The 18,422-nt window shown below is 33.7% G+C and overlaps 1 protein-coding gene and 1 pseudogene across 1 annotated transcript; one reads left to right on the forward strand and one right to left on the reverse strand.

The window, feature by feature from the left end:
- The first annotated feature begins 1,526 nt into the window (after window positions 1-1,526).
- On the forward strand, window positions 1,527-5,950 carry LOC109815775 (cytokinin dehydrogenase 3). Its single transcript, XM_020380570.3, has 5 exons — window positions 1,527-2,318; window positions 3,362-3,489; window positions 4,199-4,474; window positions 4,652-4,920; window positions 5,242-5,950. The coding sequence occupies exons 1-5, from the start codon at window positions 1,664-1,666 to the stop codon at window positions 5,531-5,533; spliced, it is 1,620 nt and encodes a 539-aa protein (XP_020236159.2). The 5' UTR covers window positions 1,527-1,663; the 3' UTR covers window positions 5,534-5,950.
- Window positions 5,951-13,898: 7,948 nt separating this feature from the next.
- Window positions 13,899-14,222, reverse strand: LOC145954303 (putative mitochondrial protein AtMg00820 pseudogene; annotated as a pseudogene).
- Window positions 14,223-18,422: the final 4,200 nt, after the last annotated feature.

Below are 18,422 nucleotides of genomic sequence, written 5' to 3' on the forward strand. Positions count from 1 at the left end.
TAATTAATTATTATTAATTTAATAACGGCATGGTATCTATCATCTTTATTATTATTATTTTTTTTGGCTCGGAACTTGTTGAAGAAAAATATAATCATGTCATATATATGTAGACATTCAAATTCTGAAGCAGGCACATTGTTGTGTTATGGTTAGATTTCCCTTTCATTTATTACATATATGTTGGGAATAGATGAGGCTCTCTAAACAAAATCTTGGCCCGAAGAAAATCCGGTGTGATGTCTCACTCAGTTCCCATTGACACTACCCTTCATGAATTAGAAAAGTTCAATGCAATATAGTTTGATCCAAGAGAAGTCCTCTGGTCCCAGAAAGAAAATCTTGAGAGATCCTATTGATAATTACAAGATTTTGACTCTACCCCTTTATTCATAAAACCTTCAATTGGTTATATAAAATATAAATGGTATGTGAATTGACTAAACTTGACCAATCTTTGACCCTGAGATAAGAATCAAACGGTGTCAGTTCAATTGCAACTATTTATTTATTTTTTTACTACGCCATACAGTGGAAGAAGCTTGTGGGGTTTCTCAACAATTGCTGGGAATCTTTGTGATTACGTCTATGACACAAACACGATCACCCAAAACGAGTAGCGATTGGAAGGCCTAACACTTCATTAATTGCTTTATTAAATATTTTTATTTTTATTTCTTAGCTGCTCAATTTAATTGCTTTACACAAACACTTCATGACGTTTCAGAAGGAGGGCCAAATATGATCTCTACATTGGTTCCATCGTATCTTTGAATTTAACATTTAGCATCCCTCCCTTTACACAATGTACAATTTGATTTTTAATGATTTATCACTCACACTTTCATATCTTGTCTTCGAACTGCGTTCTATACCCAACCAGGTGAAAAATTAATAAAGAAAGGGAATTAAACATATTTTAAAAATGCTTCTCTCTCCCCTTTTCCAAATCATCATAAAGAAATAGGTGTAAGTGTAATTTAAAAATAAGAATGTAAAAATACTGGTTATTATTTATTTTCCTTTTTATTTTCTCGTCAAACATAAATATAATCACTTTAATTCTATTTAAAAAATCAATCCTAATTTTCTTGCAGCTCAATTATTGTATTTAATTATCTATGTCTGTTTCTATTTTTATCACTCATAATATATATTATTTATCTGTCTAAATTAACCTACTTACTTTTTCTTATTTTTCTTTAATTCCTTACGTATCATATCATACCTATTAACTTAAAATAGTATGAGATTATCATTATTTTAATTATTTATTTTTATATAAAAGTGATAATAAAGTTTAAACTTAAATAATGTATAAACTATCCAATTTTTTCCACTATTTTGCCAAAGCTAATAAATTAAATAATCATTTTGATTTAAAAACCCTATAAAATAAACAATTACAAGAAAACCTTTATTAATTATACCCCGATTATAATTATTAATTAAGTCTCCCTTTTCTCTCTCTGTCTCTCTACATGTGTTTCTCATATACTTTTCATACCCTCCTTTATCATGCAGAGTCCCCGTCCATTCTATATATAGCCCCTACCCCTTCCACCTCCTTTCCCCACTACAACACACACACCAACAGCCACAACAACCAATCCACCCTAAAATAACAAACCACCCTCTCTTTTCTCATTCTCCCCAAACCAAAATGGCAGCTGAAAACCACCCTTCCCCAACATACTTCATTCTCCTACTCATAACCATCACACGTTTGATCTCCACAGTGGGCAAAACCTCCCAATTGAAGACCATGCTACCTCCGGAACTCGTCTCTGCTGAGGACAACAACAACAACAACAACAACGTCTTCCAAAAGCTCCGGGACGACCCGGAGGCTCTTGAAAGAGTCTCCAGAGATTATGGCAACCTTGTCCACGATGTCCCCGTGGCGGTGCTTCAGCCCGCCACGGGACAGGACATCGCGAGGTTGATAAAGGCCTCATACAACAGCTCCGTCCCTTTTCGCATAGCGGCGAGGGGCCAAGGCCACTCGACGCGCGGTCAGGCGATGGTAAGGGACGGAGTGGTGGTTGACATGGCGGCGTTCAGAGAGAGGGGGAATGGGGTGGGGATAAAGGTGAGTGTGGACCCTTTGGTTGGTGATTACTATGCTGATGTTGGAGGGGAACAGTTGTGGTTCGATGTGCTTCACTCCACGCTCCTCCATGGACTTGCACCTCGTTCTTGGACTGATTACTTGTACTTGACGGTGGGAGGGACTCTCTCCAATGCTGGCATCAGTGGCCAAACATTCCGCTATGGTCCTCAAATCACCAGTGTTCGTGAAATGGATGTCATCACTGGTATGAATTGATTCCAAACCAATACTCTTTTGTTTGTACCAATATTCGAATCTCAGATCTTCTACATGGTATTCTGGATTCTCACTGCTAGGTTTTTCTTCTCACCCTAACATGATAATAATAATAATAAACTATTTTAATTTAACACACGTTAATTGATTTCACGGTGCCTTTGAAAATTTGAGCGTTTTTGTACTATATACAACAACTTCTGTATCAAAAGTGGTTCATCTATTTGCTTAGTATCGAAACTCTTGGATTTACATGGATATTATAACAACCCTTTTAATTTAACTACTCAAGGTTTTAATATTGTGAAAATTTGTCATTGGACACCTTGGAAAGTGTCACAGCTTGGAAAGGGAGGAAGGAAAGAGAATGAAGTAAAATAAAGTAATTGTTATAATTAGTTGCTTGAAAAATTTGAGATTGTTTATTAAATTATGGTTCGCGATTCTAATTGTGGCAACCAGCAATGTCGTGGTTATGAGTGTTTTCAGAACCCAATTGCAGCTTCAGTTATAGTGGCGTTTGTTCATGTTGTTTTTATAATTTGATTAATGTGATGCATCAGATTGTGATTGCGATTGAAATATATAAAATCTTGTTATTCAATTTTGTTCTATTGATTAGGACAAGGAATTTCGCAAACTTGATTTTATTTTATATTTTTTTCATGTAATACCGAATTAGTGGTTGATAACCGAGTCTTTGTTGACAATTTTGGTGAGAGTTAGCAAGCGTTTTCCACCGGTCCCATGTTTGAAAAATTCTTAACCATGGAATCAGTTCACACAGACAGTCATGGCCCCTTAGTCCTGATTAATTGTTTTTTTCTAAGAACTTGTTGATATATTATTGCTCCAAGTCTTATTTTGGTCAATTTTTTTATTGTAATAAACAGACCGCTGAATTGATTTACTCAAACTGTTTTTTTAATAAAGAATGTGTGCATGCATGCAATTATATATTTTATTGTTTTATGTTTAATAATAAAGTTTTTTATCCCTTCAAAAAAAAAATAAAGTTTTTTATTGGTTCAGGAAAGGGCGAATTTGTGACCTGCTCTTCGCAGACAAATTCGGAGTTATTTCACGCGGTTCTTGGAGGCTTAGGACAATTTGGAATTATAACAAGGGCCAGAATCGCTCTTGCGCCAGCTCCAAAGAGGGTATGTTTAAATCTCTAGAATTGACTAGGACTTTGTCTTGTTGCTTCTTCCTCCAACATCTCATATAGTAACGCCAATTCTATGTGTTACATTATTCAACCATCAAGCTTTACGGAAGCATCAATTGTCCTTGTCCTATAAATTTTATGTCGCCATTCTTCTTGCATACACATACACACATAAGTTTCACATTATGTTTGTGCATGTGAGTCATCATTGAAAGACACATGCGCAAATGAAAACGAGACATGATAAACTTAATTAAAGGTGAATAACGTGGATTCTTGAAATTAAAAGGGCATTAAAATGTATGTGTTGGAAAAATATATATTATATATGCATAAATCTTTTGAAATAGAAAGGCTCGTGTTATCCTTTCTCGTCGAGGTCCACAATTAATCTATGTAATTTGTTTATCAAACTCAAATAACAAACGCTATTTGAAAATACTACCAAGCATGGTCTATGTATGCATAAATATGTTTCCACTAGAAAGGATAAATAAAGTTGGTGAGATCGATCCATCATTCATTTGATGCTTAGGCAAGGGTTGAGCACGAAGTACTATAGTACCTTATTTAACTTTTTCATTGTATTTGATGGGACTAGTTGCATAAACCATCACCATGTGTTCATTATGGTTTTTCATTAGTACGATAACGAGTTAATCAGTTCAATGTATAAACTAATGGCGAAATTTTATTGGCAGGTTAAATGGGTGAGACTTTTGTACAATGACTTTTCTGCTTTCACCAAGGACCAGGAACAATTAATCTCAATTTCTGGAAGGAAACAAAATATTGCACTGGATTATTTAGAAGGATTGCTGCTAATGCACCAAGGACCCATAAATAATTGGAGATCTTCTTTCTTCCCTTTAGCCGACCATGCTCGAATAATTTCGCTTGTAACCAAACACAGCGTCCTCTATTGCCTAGAAGTTGCCAAATATTATGATGCCCAAAATGAAAACAATGTAGACAAGGTACCATCTCTATTCATGTGCAATTGCCCTCATGATGTGTCTTTTTTTTTCTTTTCTTTTTTCCCATTTTTTTGGGTATCACCTTAAATAACAACCATTTTAAATTTATTAGTTCAAGTAATCTTGTAATCAATATTGTAATTTGTAAGTAATGTTGTTATTTTCATGTTTGTGTAGGACCTCCAAGTTTTACTCCAAGGACTGAGCTATATCCCTGGATTTTATTATGAGAAAGATGTGTCATATGTTGAGTTCTTGAATAGAGTCCGAAGTGGAGAGTTGAAGCTACAGTCACAAGGACTGTGGGATGTTCCTCATCCATGGCTTAATTTGTTTATACCCAAATCTCAAATCATGGATTTTGACTCGGCCATATTCAAGAATATCATCCTTAAAAGAAACATCACCACGGGACCTGTCTTGGTTTACCCCATGAACAGAAACAAGTAATTAAGCTGAACTACTCACAATTTGTGTAATTATTATTAGGAAAATGTTAATTAATTGGTACGAAAACTATTTTCATTAAATTCAGGAAAGTGAAACTCCTCTTTCCTAAAATAACTTCTTTCTCATCAAATGATTTTTCTCAATCTTTTACTTATTCCCTTTTTTGAATTTTTTGTCACTCATGCCATTTTTCACAGAAAAGTTATTGGTACCAATTTAATAGCATTGTCGTTATTATCATATGCACACATTTCTTTTCTTTACCCTACTACTTCTCACTCACTAACTTTTTTCCATACAAATTGTAAAATTTTCAGGTGGGACAATAGGATGTCAGCATCAATACCAGACGAGGAAATCTTCTACACAGTTGGATTTTTGCATTCAAGCGGGTTTGATGATTGGAAGGCCTATGATGCTCAAAATAAAGAAATCTTGCAATTTTGTAATGACGCTGGGATCAAGGTTAAGCAATATCTTCCCCACTATCGCACACAAGAAGATTGGACAAACCATTTTGGCCCTAAATGGAGAACCTTTGTAGAAAGAAAACACCAGTTTGATCCAAGAATGATTCTATCACCTGGACAAAGAATCTTTAACAATTAAACTAGTTTTTTTTTTTTTTTTTTATAAATATTTTTCCCCAAATAAAAAAGATGTTATATATATATGGTGGGACTACCCAAGTTAGCTAGCTGGCTGAGCGCAAGTGTACACATAGGACCCAGAGTTGAGGTGATAGCCTTTGTACTTGTTTTTGTTAAGAGGGTGGGGTTAAAAGCTGCATGACTTTGGCATATATGTAGATCAGGTTACACATTCTATAGATACGTTAGGTTGACAAAATCATGTGTGAAAGATGCACACAGCTAGCTGTACCTCTCTTTCTCTCTCTCTTTCTCTCTCCCTCAGTTTGTCCATCACTAAAAAGATTACTAGTTTAGATTTTAGAACCTAGTGAAGAGAAAGAAAAAAAAACGATTATAATGAGGATATATATATGTTTATCACGTTCTAATCCTACATTAGTTCTTAATGTGCAATGAGTGTGTTTGGTGCGTTAATGATTCTTTATCTTTGTTAATTCCTATTATATAATCTTGTTTTGCCTTCCTAATTTTGTACAGGGGCACCCTAGAAATAATTGAGATCCTAGGTTAAGAAGGAACAGCATTATTGTGTCTAAATTGAGAGTCCTAGCTGTATGCCATGATAATAAAACATTGTAGGTTACTAGATAGATGTGATAACGCCAAATGCCTTCAAATACTATAATCTCAATTGCAAGATCCTTCTTCCTAATTATATAAGAAAAGATTACGCTGCTTTACAAGAGAATACAGGAAAGCAAGTGTTTCCTTAATATAAAGAATCATGCAATAAACAAATGGCATTGTAGAGTGCATTTTATATTTAATGAAAGATTAGTGTAGACATCAAACTCATAAATTTGATACAATTCGAATTCGTAGATATAATTACTCTTTTTCAATCATATATATATATATATATATATATATAATTATTGGAAAAGGTGAAAACTCGCTGTGCAGATTTTTATATCTCCAAGGGATTAATCTTTAATTTAATTTTCCATTGGAAATTCATGAAATTAAGAAAAGAGTTTAGACATGAACAATTACGGTAACCAAGGAATATATGCATATATACTGCAAGTATGCAACCTACGTCACTCAATTTTGCGGAGGATTTCGGAATACTATAGTGTATCACTGAAAGGACACACAAGTGGCAGTGATGAATATTTTAATTTAAAGTTTTAATTAGATTCTAAAATTTTCCCTTCTTTTTCCGGCAAAAGTAAAATAATTAGGGATGAGCAACGGGTGAGTTTGGTCGGGTTCGGGTAAAAAATGTTCAACCCATTATAAACTGATTTTGAAAAAATGTAACCCATATCCGACCGACTGAACTTTAGATTTGAGGTGGTTCGGGTTGAAACGGATTTGGATTTGAGTGGGTGGGTACAATCGGGTTTGAATTTTTTTGTAGACCAATTTATCTTAATGAAGATGAAGCTTAAAACGATAAAAAATATTTTTAAAATAGTGTATAAAAATAGAATAAAGGTGACAATAGATGGTGTAAGTAGATTCGTAGATGAAATATATACAAACTAAAGAAGCAAAAATAAAAGATAACAAAATTCATAGTTGTTACATGCAAAAGAAATCTAAAGTTAGATTACAAAATCCATAAGAAATCACAGTCGCACAAGTTGTACTCAAAATGGAGATAAGAAGATGGAAAAGAAAAACAAAGAAAGAAGCAAAAAGATAACTCTAAAAATGGACTAATGTGTTAAGAAGTTGAATGAGGAAGGAAAAGACAAAAATAAATATCTAAGTTATGAGAAAAAGGAAAAAATATAAATTACAAATTGATGGCTATATTATACTTGAAATAATGACTTTTAAGTTTGGACCATTGTTGTTTAGTTATACAAAAGTAATAAAAATTTAAACTTATCTCATTTTCGGTTGGGTTTAGTTTTTAGCGGGTTTAAAAATTCAAAATTGAACTCGCCCAATATAACCCGTATAAAATCAAAATTTTAACCTGATTTACCCATAAGACCCGCCCGAACCCACCCAAAAGCAATATTTTTTATCTGGTTTTTCGGGTTCGGTTCGGGTCTCGGTTTAATGCTCACCCCTAAAAAAAATAATCGAATAATCAAGTCAATTACAACTAGACAACAAGAATACAGGTAAATAAATAAATGCGTGGCTTCGTTTCACCTTAGAAACGAAGGAATGCAATAACGAAGACAATAATTATAATATGAAATTAATAGAATATCTAAATGTTTGTAGATATTTATGAGTTAATCACCTATACACTGCTAGTGTAAAGTTTTTTTTACACTGGCAACCAATTATATTTCTTAATTGTGTCATGTCACTGTTAAAAGTAAATGTGTCTATAGTGACATGGCACAATTAAGAGATATAATTAGTTACCAGTGTAAAAAGACTTTACACTGACAGTTTATAAGTAATTAACTCTATTTATATATCATGAAAAATGTTTTTCCATTCAACCTAAGTATCTTTTGTTGAAGAATTCTAACGTTTTTAGGTTGAAAATATAGGAATTAGGACAAGAGGTTAAAAAAAAAAAGAGAAGAATGTTTTATAAAACGATCCAATCTATGTAAACTAAAATCCTAGTGGACTATACCAATCAAAGAAATGAAAACCATATACATTGTAGAGTGGTGATCTGAATCAAACTAAGAAAACGATATTTGAACAGCTAGTCCACAGAAACATCAGTGCCTTATAGAAAAACATCAAAAGGTAAAGAATAAGAAGAATATGACTCAATTATATAGGAGAAAATAAAAATTAGAAATTTTAAAATGAAGCTTCTTTCATTAAACTAAGATCAACATGTGTGTTTTTCACTTTTTCATCAAATGAGTATGTTTGGAAAAGTTTATTCAAATAAAAACCATTTCTATAACTACTCTGGTAGCATGGTAGACAAGCAACTCAACCAAAACGATATATTGCAAATAGTAACAACTAACAACGTGGATTTTGGCTAACCATGGCTAAATACACACACACACATATATATATATATATATATATATATATATATATATATATATATATATATATATATATATATTATTTTTTTGACAGCATGGCCTCATATTGTTTAAATACTTTAATCTTAATTTGGCCATTTCATCTAAATGTCCTTGTATTAATCACTTGCACCTATTCTTAAAAACTTTGTGAGAGGTATGGCATGCCCCGTATTCATAACCTAATAATTATACATTTCAAGATTTATTCCTTGTAGTGCACTCTAATAGATTTAAAGTCTATTTAAATACAAGTTAAAAACATTTTTAATGACTTATTTTAGTGAAATTAAAGAATATTTTTCTGCAAAGAAGTTCTTAAAGTATTTCCAAACTTATATCAAACAAGCCTTTATTCTACTTTGCATTTATATTTCGAACAAAAGGCTTTCATAACATATTCGGTATAATTAGTACAATGTAAATATCAACAATAAAAAAATAACATTCCTTACGATAAATCGGAATATCTTAACTGTGTTAGAATATTTAGTAAATACCAAAAAAATTTAAAATAGAAGTAGTGTTGGATCGAATAGGAATAACATTTTGCTTTTTGGGGTATCAGACAGACCCACGAGTGCTTTTGTTGTGACAAAGTATTAAGCAAGGAGTTATTGTACTAATCAAAACGTTCATTTAAATTAAAGTAAACCTCACCTAGTTGTCGTTCGTGTTATCATCAATAAGAGGATTGAATTTTCCTTGCTATGGAATATTTATTGTTAATTAACTAAGCAAGATTCCATAATAAAGTGACTCCGATCGATCTTTGCCACATAAAGTGAAACTTTCCTTTTACTTTTTATGTTAACAACGTGCTTTGCGGCCTCCATTGGGACCTTAGTTACCTTATTTAATTAAATAAGGGCATAATTATAAACCAAATTAAAGAAGCCATGTAACACTTAATTCCAGCTTACAGGCAACAAGGAGACAGAAAAAGTTAATAGCCTCATCATTTTGTTGACTTTTCTTGCTGCCTATAGAGTATGAATGCTTTATAGATCAATGTCTAATTGTTGTGAAAAATCATGGACAAGAAAACCCAACATTCACACAGTGACACTGAATAATATCTGTGTTGATAATAGATTTTACTAGAATATATATATGTAACACTTGATCTAATTATGGTACCATATAATCATAACCAAATCGCAACTTCTTTGTCGCTTTTCCGCAAATCCTAAAGTATGCCTATCTCTTTGCTACCCATTGTTTTCAACTTTCCTGACATCTTGATATTAGTTTAATTAAAAAATAAAAAATGGATAATTTGTTAAAGGTTGAATGTTGTGTTTGTAATATTAAAGGTCTTTTTTATAAACTTTTCTAGAAATACTTATAAGAGAGAAAAATTAGAAGAAGAAAAAATTTCTTCATAAGAAAAAAATATTTAAAACTAATTTGTGCATAAATTAAAAATAAAAAATTGGATAACCTAATAGGAGAGACTAATAATAAAATTTTTGCAAATTAGTTTATGCATAAATTAATTTTAATTTATAAAAAAAATTGTTTTATTTTTCCTTCTTTTTCTTTTAGAAGTGTTTAGGAAAAACTTATTGTTTGAGTTTGATCGGTTTGCTTTAGAGGATTTTGCTGACCTGAGGGATTCCTTTTGCTTTTGGGATCAGAACCTATCTTCTATCTATAGCTGAATTGATACAACCTAACATAATAATTAGATGCTCGGGGGCATCATAAGTGAGTGTCTTCGACAACCACACTCAAAGGGCATAAGTAGTAGACAGAAAAGCAACATTTAAAGTAGAATCTTGTCGAAAAGAATTAGGTTTTATGACGGCCATCAACAATATTTATCATAGAATTGTAATAAGATGATTTTAGATAGTAGATAGAGAGAAACTCTCTCTTATTTCATCACGCACGGTTCTGAATTGAGACAGTATCGATGAAATTAAGGTGTTTTCTAATGCTATCTAAGATTGTGGATATATGAATTAAGTGTTCTTTCGAGACACATTCTAAATTCTGTTTTAATATTAATTTGTGCGATATATATATAAACCTTTAACAATTGTATTTCTTTATATTTTATAAATTAAATCTATTAGGGCGCTAACTGGTTTTAATATGAGGAAATTGAGAATTCAAAACAATTTGGAGTTGATATTCTTATATATATTCGTTTATATATTTTGGTTCAAATTGAACTAATTAATACAATTCAATCATCTTGATTTGAATATTAATTTTACCTATGATTCAGAATTTGATGTCATCTAAAACACTCCAAAATTTGTCTTCTTTATTATATGTACAATAATACAAGTTATTTGCCGGAAAAAAAGATAACCAAACCAATCAACCTAAATATCATTCTAATTAATTTTTAAAATAAAAAATTATATTAGTTCACACGAGCTAAATCAAACCAAACAAATATAATTTATTTTAATTTTTTTTTCTCTTAATACCAAATCAACCAACCCGTGGATCATTGATTTCGGAATAGAACTTCTCTAATATATATGGTATTAATATCATAAAATAAGTTATATATACATCATACTCATCTACACAATTCCACTTTCTAGCAGTAAATTTCGGAATAAAAATTATATTTATTTTTACATAAGATATTCTTAAGTATTCTGTGTAAGATTCTGAATGCAACGAAACTATAAAATTTTACGCGGGAATTTTATATATTATCAATAAAATAATCATCTATGTTTAATGTTATTCTCGGAAGTTTTTAATCTCTCACACTCCTTATTCAGATGATTGTTATTTGTTAATAAAATAAGTATCAATCATGTACACATCAATTAATGGGATAAACAAAATTTTTATTTTCTAGGTACAATAGGAAAACAAAACAAAGTTATTGTTTAGTTATAGGCTATATTTTATCTATTTATTAAATTCTTATAGAAAATGAATATTTTATTGACACCTGCTGAAGGCTGAAGTTATGCGAAATTACTCTGGATACTGTTTAGTCTATTATATTATTAAACACTCATTCATTATTGAAGAATGGAGATTGTTCACACAATATTCCCTTTTTAATTGTGGTTTGTTTTAAGCGAGTATACGTGGTCTCTCACATGAAACTCACGTGACACGACCCTTTATGAATTTTCTCTCCAAAAATACCCTTATACTCCATATGTTCCAAATGTGCATAACTTTCAAACCATTTGTATAATATCTCCCTTATTTGCATGGAAGCTGGCAAAATTACAAAACAAAGGGGAAGAGTATTTAGCTGGTTACTTGGTTACTGCTTAGAGGTATTTTTTTGCACTTTCTATGGATGATTCATGTAAGAAGGTTCGAGTAAGCATTAACTATTTTTAATGAGAAGCGAAACACACAAATAATTATTAGACACATCGATGGTCAAGTTAATGATCGTAAAAAAGTATATGAAAATAAACATAAACATAATTAGTTCACTAGCATATACATAAAAATAACTTATATATAATAGTTAAACATTTATTATGAGTTAAAGACATGACAAGTCTAAAAAGGATTAAAGTCATTGATGTTTGGCCAATTTTTATGATTATTTTGTTAAGCTTGAGAAAGATAATATCATCAGGGTGTTTGGTGAAATGGGTCGAACAAGCAATTAATGCAATGACATGGGTTGGTTGGTGATAGTTGGTTAAGAGTTAAACACTAGATAAAAGAAGTCAACAGTGGAAGACTTACAAAACCCAAAGTAAGTCAATCTCTAAACGACACAAATCACCTAATTTGTAAATTTAGAGATAAGGTATGCAAATTCTTGGAGTGTTGTTAGAATTAACGGACCAAAGGTTGCATCCGTTGGTTGTGTGGAGTAGGGGAAGATGTGAAAGGACATAATTAAAAGATAAAAGGACAAATGTGCAAGGATAGAATAGAATGATGAAATATTTCGTGTATTGATTATCCCAATGTGAGCAATATATGTACAAGGTGAAACACATCAGCAAGGACAAAATAAAATAAAGGAATATTGCTACAATATAAAGCTAATATCATTTTGAAGTTACTGATATTTACAGCAAACATAACAGAAAATATGCTAAGAATATACTGAGGAATAATCTGTGGGCTTTGGAATGGATTGGGCTAAGAAAGCATTGGGCTTCTTCTGTTTTACCCCCCACAAGCTGGAGGTGAATGAATGTCAAGCAACTCCAGCTTGGATAAATTAATAGTGAGTAAGCGAGGGGAAAGAGCCTTTGTAAACATGTCAGCAAGTTGGTTGGAGGATGAAATGGGTAGCAAGTGCATGAGACCAAACTGAGCTTTCTCATGAACGAGATGACAATCAATTTCCAGATGTTTTGTGCGTTCATGAAAAACAGGATTGGCGGCAATATGGAGAGTGCTTTGATTATCGCAATACAGGGCAGGCTGCTTTGAACATGAAATTCCCAAATCAGACAGTAAATAAATGAGCCATTACAATTCACATGTGCTGGAAGTGCCCTATACCTAGCTTCGAAAGAAGATTTGGTTATTGTGTTCTATTTCTTGGTTTTCCAAGAAACCAAAGAATTGCCAATGAAGATGTAATATCCTGTAACAGACCGACGAGAATCAATGCAGGTAGCTCAATCTGCGTCGTTGAAACCCAGAACATGAACCAGTGAATCACGCCTAAACATAAGGCCTTTGCTGAGGTTGCCTTTAAGATATTTAAGAACCCGCATAGCAGCATGGAAGTGAACTTGAGTTGGATTAGAAATGAATTGGCTTAGTTGCTGGATAGGAAAAGCAATGTTAGGAAAAGTGCTTGTAAGATACAACAATCGACCAATTAAACGTCTATAAGAGAGGGGATCAGACAGTGGTGCACTTGAATCTTTATGAAGACGTAGTGAAAAATCCATTGGATTGGTGGATGGTTTGCATCCCAACATACCAGAATCTGATAACAAATCTAAGCAATATTTCTGTTGACAAATTGAAATTCCAGCATCTGAAACATTGACTTCTAAACCTAAGAAATATTTAAGACTTTCTAAATCCTTTATGTGAAAATTTGAATTTAGGATCTGCTTGACAATATCAATTTCATGATGACAATTGCTTGCCAAAACTATATCATCAACATACATTATCAAGGCTGTGAAATCAGTTCCAAGTTTTTTAACAAAGAGGTTGTGATTCGCCTGTGCTTGCTGATATCCACAAGATAAAAGAAGAAGATAAAGTTTCTCATACCAACGTCAACTAGCTTGCTTCAGTCCATACAGAGATTTGCAAAGTTTACAGCAATGTGAGCTAGAGTAGCCATGAATGCTAGGGCCTAGGAGGAATAATCATATAAACATCTTCAGTCAAATCTCTGTGCAAGAAGGCGTTGCTGACATCTAATTACTGCAAGTGCCACTGATTGATTAATGCTAAGGCTAAAACTACACGAATTGTAGTCATCTTTGCCACAGGGGAAAAAGTCTCCATGTAATCAATCCCCTTAATTTGAGAGAATCCTTTGGCAACAAGATGTGCTTTGTAGCACTCGATATTACCATCAGCTTTGCGCTTGATCTTGTAGACCCATTTACATCCTATGGGTTTAACATTAGGAGGAGGCATAACAATATCCCAGGTCTGATTTAGATTTAGAGCCTTAATCCAACAGGGGTGGTGAATCGCCTCTTTGTATGTAGAGGGTTCACTTTTAGAGAAAAGAGACATGACAAATTTGTGATCAGAGGGAGGTAACTGAGAGTAAGAAATTACCTTTTGAAGTGGATATTCACACTTTAAGGATGGCTGGTCTGACAAAGCAGTAAAGGTGCTACAAACAAAGTCACGAAGCCGAGTTGATGGCTGAGGAATGCAAGTTGAACGACGTGGCTGAGGAATGGGTGGTGTGGTGGTCGTAAGCAAATTAGATGTGGGTGGTGTACACAAGGAGGGCCTTCTCTAACGGTGTACTCCATATCGTACTCTTCACATAGATGCACATGATGCATGTCACACACATTCACACTTCATGGACTCATCACTTTACTTGTCATAGTTACTCATATATTATGTCTCATTCTCACATATCATCATATTTCATATCTCATATTCACTTTTCACATTGTCTCATCATATTCACATAATCTCTACAAAGCACTCTAATCCCTATCAAAACATATTCAAACTCAAAATTAAATATACATTCATGCTCAATATATAATCATTAAGGGACACAACAGAACATTCAGAAAGCAAAACACAAAACTTTCATAAAGTGTCTGTTTCTATCAGGCACGGGATTGGAGGCCAATCCTGCTACCCAACAGTTATTCCCACACCCTGAGTGAGATTTCTCACTCCTCCCTTACCTTGATAAGTAGAAGATGAAGCTAGAGTAGAATCTTGCTAGTCTCCTTCTCTTGGTTCTTGATGGACTCCTTCCACCAAGGGGATGATCAAACGTTCAATGGTGAAGAGGAGCTCCTTGCCAAGGCCAAGATGGTGACCTTAGAGGGTGGACGTTCCTTCAAGGGTGAGGCTAAGTGATGGTGGGCGTGAAAGGTGGGGTCTTGGGCGATTAGGAGAAAGGTTGGGAGGATGGTGTCTTTGGGTGTTCTAGTTGGCTCTCTTCACCAAGTGGAGATGAAGGCCACTCAAGGGAACCCTAAACTCATTCTAGGGAGGAGATAGTAGAGGTAGGCCATGTAGACCTAGAGAGAGGATTTGAGGCAAAAATGCTAACTCAAATTCATATATTCCAAAGTATTTACAAGGTGCATGGTTTAGGGTATTTATAGGGGAGGGAAGCATTTAGGGTTGCATTTGGAAGTGTATGGCCGAAAATGGCAATGCCAAATGCACTCCAAATGAAACTCAAATTAACCCTAGATGCTACTTGGTGGCCAAGGATGGAATCTTTGGATTTGGCTAAGCTACAACTAGGTGCATGATAAGACCATGCAACCTAGGTGCCCTCCACTTGGGCCTATGCCTTTCCAAGTCCAAAAATAGATCAATTCTCACCAAAAAATATGTCTAGGCCCTAAATAAATACCCTAGTCCAAAAAAATAAAAATCCTATAATCTAAGGCACCCCATAATACAAGGGTAAAATGGAAAATACAAGTAAAAATAAATCGTATGACTAAAATACTCCAAAATACAAGGGTAAAATGAGAAATACAAATAAAATAAATTCTATGTCTAAAATACCCAAAATAAAAGGGTAAAAAAGGGGAAAATAAAGACAAGGGCAAAATAGCGTAGAAGAAAACAAAGTCAGAAGTGTAAAAAAATGCTTTTGGTAGTGCCTTAGTATGCTATTTATAGACGTCAAAAGTGACCAGAACGGCCCGTTTTGGATCCAGAACGGTCCGTTCTGGATCCATTCGTCATGTGTTAAGTTTGCATCTAGAATGACATGTTCTTAAACTAGAACGACCCGTTCTAGAGTTGAGTTTTAACTCATAACTGCCATGTTGGAACGACCCATTCCAATATAGGGTTTTAAGCCTTTTTAGTGGTTTGGAATGGCCCGTTCCAGTTTGAGAACGGTCCGTTCCAGGTTACTAAATCAGTCTTTACAAGGCTTTTTGAGTCTCCTAGTGTCATATCATGTTATTTTCATGCTTTGGGAGCTCCTTTTTCTTGAGAATAGAAGTTCATTCCCTTGTTTGTATGTCCCAGACGAAATTAGGTGTCTACAATATTTATAAAATACATTTAAATATCAAAATAATTTCTAAAATACCTTCATATAATTTATGAAAATTGAGGTGTTACACTAGATGATAAAGACCTTGTTGAAGCTTAGCCAAACCAACAATCTTCATTGTGCTCAATTCCTGAATTTGGCATAAAAGACCCGAAAAGGTTAATTTGTAATTGAGACTTGAAAGGAATTTTGAAATGAAAAAAAGATTAAAGCTAAAATCTGGAACATAAAGCATATTATAAATTATAAAATTTGGAGCAAAATGAACAGTGCCAGCATAATGTGAAGTGACTATGGACCCATTAGGTAGATGAATATTAATGGGTTTTATTTTTGAAAAAACTTGAAAATTTTTGAGAGAGCAACTAATGTGATCAGTTGCTCCAAAATCCACAATCTAAGATGAAGAATGATATAATGAATTAAAAGAGAGGACATGAGAAGTTTGTGGTGTGACACTACAAAAAATAAAAGATGTGTTACCACTAGGACCAGAAAAAGAATTTGGGCCTTTCTGAATAAGGTTGGCTTGAGTGGAAGAATGAGGCTCATTGCTATTGGCACCACCTGTGGCTTGTTGGAGTAGAGACATCAAATGTTGGTATTGGGCCTGGGCAAAGTTAAGACCTGATCCATGTTGTTGCTTAACAGGGTTTTGCGGTAGAGAAATTTAGTCATCAATGGCTGTGTAGTTAGTAGAGGAAGAACCACTGTTGGGGTTGTAGAAATGTGGACGACCCGGATATCGTGGATGGCCAGGAGGGTAACCGTGTTTGCTATAGCAAACGTCAACAGTGTGCCCTGTTCTCTTGCAATAAACACACATTTTTGAAGATCTAGCTTGTTGGATTTTGCCACCACTGCCTCTACCGCTTGGTCCACCACCTCCACCACCGCGAGTTTTACCATGAAAAAAACGTGCATCAATGGCATTTGTTGAAGGGGAAATGACATTATTAGCAAAGTCATTTGGCGCATCTAGAGGAGAAACAATAGTAGCATGTTGTCGTTCATTTTGAATGACCATGGAAAAGACTCTGTTAATAGAGGGTAGAGGATCCATTAGTAAAATTTGGGAACGAACACATTGAATCTATCATCAAGATCTTTGAGAAATCGGATAATAAAATCCAATTGATGGTAAACACGGGCTTGACAATCACACGGTGGAAAAGGAAGAAAATTATCAAGTTCCTTCCAAGATGCCTTTAGAGTAGTAAAGAAATCTGTGACAGTGAGTGAGCCTTGCTTCAAGGCATAAATTTCCTCCTGGAGCTCTGCAATACGCAAAAGATTGTTATGAGAAAAACGTTCTCATAAATCATTCCAAGCATCAACAACACGGTCCAGATAAATTATGCTTTTGCGCAATCGAAAGAGAGACAGAATTTATGATCCATGACATGAGCAGCGTGTTGCAACGCTCCCATGGAGGATAGAAAGGATCATTAGGACTTGGAATAAGAATAGAACCAATAAGGAACCCCATTTTATTTTTGGAAGTACGAGCCATGCGAAAGGAAGGAGACCAAGAGTGTTAGTTACCACCGGAGAGGACATGAGAGACTAAGACAGAGGACGAGTTCTCACTAGGGTGGATGTAGAAAGGACTTGATGGATTTTGGCTAGGGTCAGTGAAAAGAGGTGGGTCTGAGATGTGATCAATGCGAGGGGACCCAGGTTCAGAAATAGAGGCTGCCATGGTAGCAGAAAAAAGATATCAACAGAGCTCTAGGAGGGAGCTCTGATACCATAAAAAGATAAAAGGACAAATGTGCAAGGATAGAATAGAATGATGAAATATTTCGTGTATTGATTATCCCAATGTGAGCAATATATGTACAAGGTGAAAGGCATCAACAAGGACAAAATAAAATAAAGGAATATTGTTACAATATAAAGCTAATATCATCTAGAAGTTACTGATATTTATAGCAAACATAACAGAAAATATGCTAAGAATATATTGAGGAATAATCTGTGGGTTGTGGAATGGATTGGGCTTCTTCTGTTTTAATAATAAAAGTTGAAAATGGAGACATGAACAAAGGAAATTATATAAATGCAAGAATAATGTTGAAGGTTATTGAAGCATACATTTTTTTTTAAAAGGAGGATTATATTATGTTATTATATATCATAAATATTGAGTTTAGTTTGTTTGACAAATATATATTTTTTTTAAGAGGAGGATTATTATTATTATATATATA

This window comes from Cajanus cajan, chromosome 1, assembly GCF_000230855.2.
Source record: "Cajanus cajan strain Asha chromosome 1, NIPB_CcT2T_4, whole genome shotgun sequence".
NCBI lineage: Eukaryota > Viridiplantae > Streptophyta > Magnoliopsida > Fabales > Fabaceae > Cajanus > Cajanus cajan.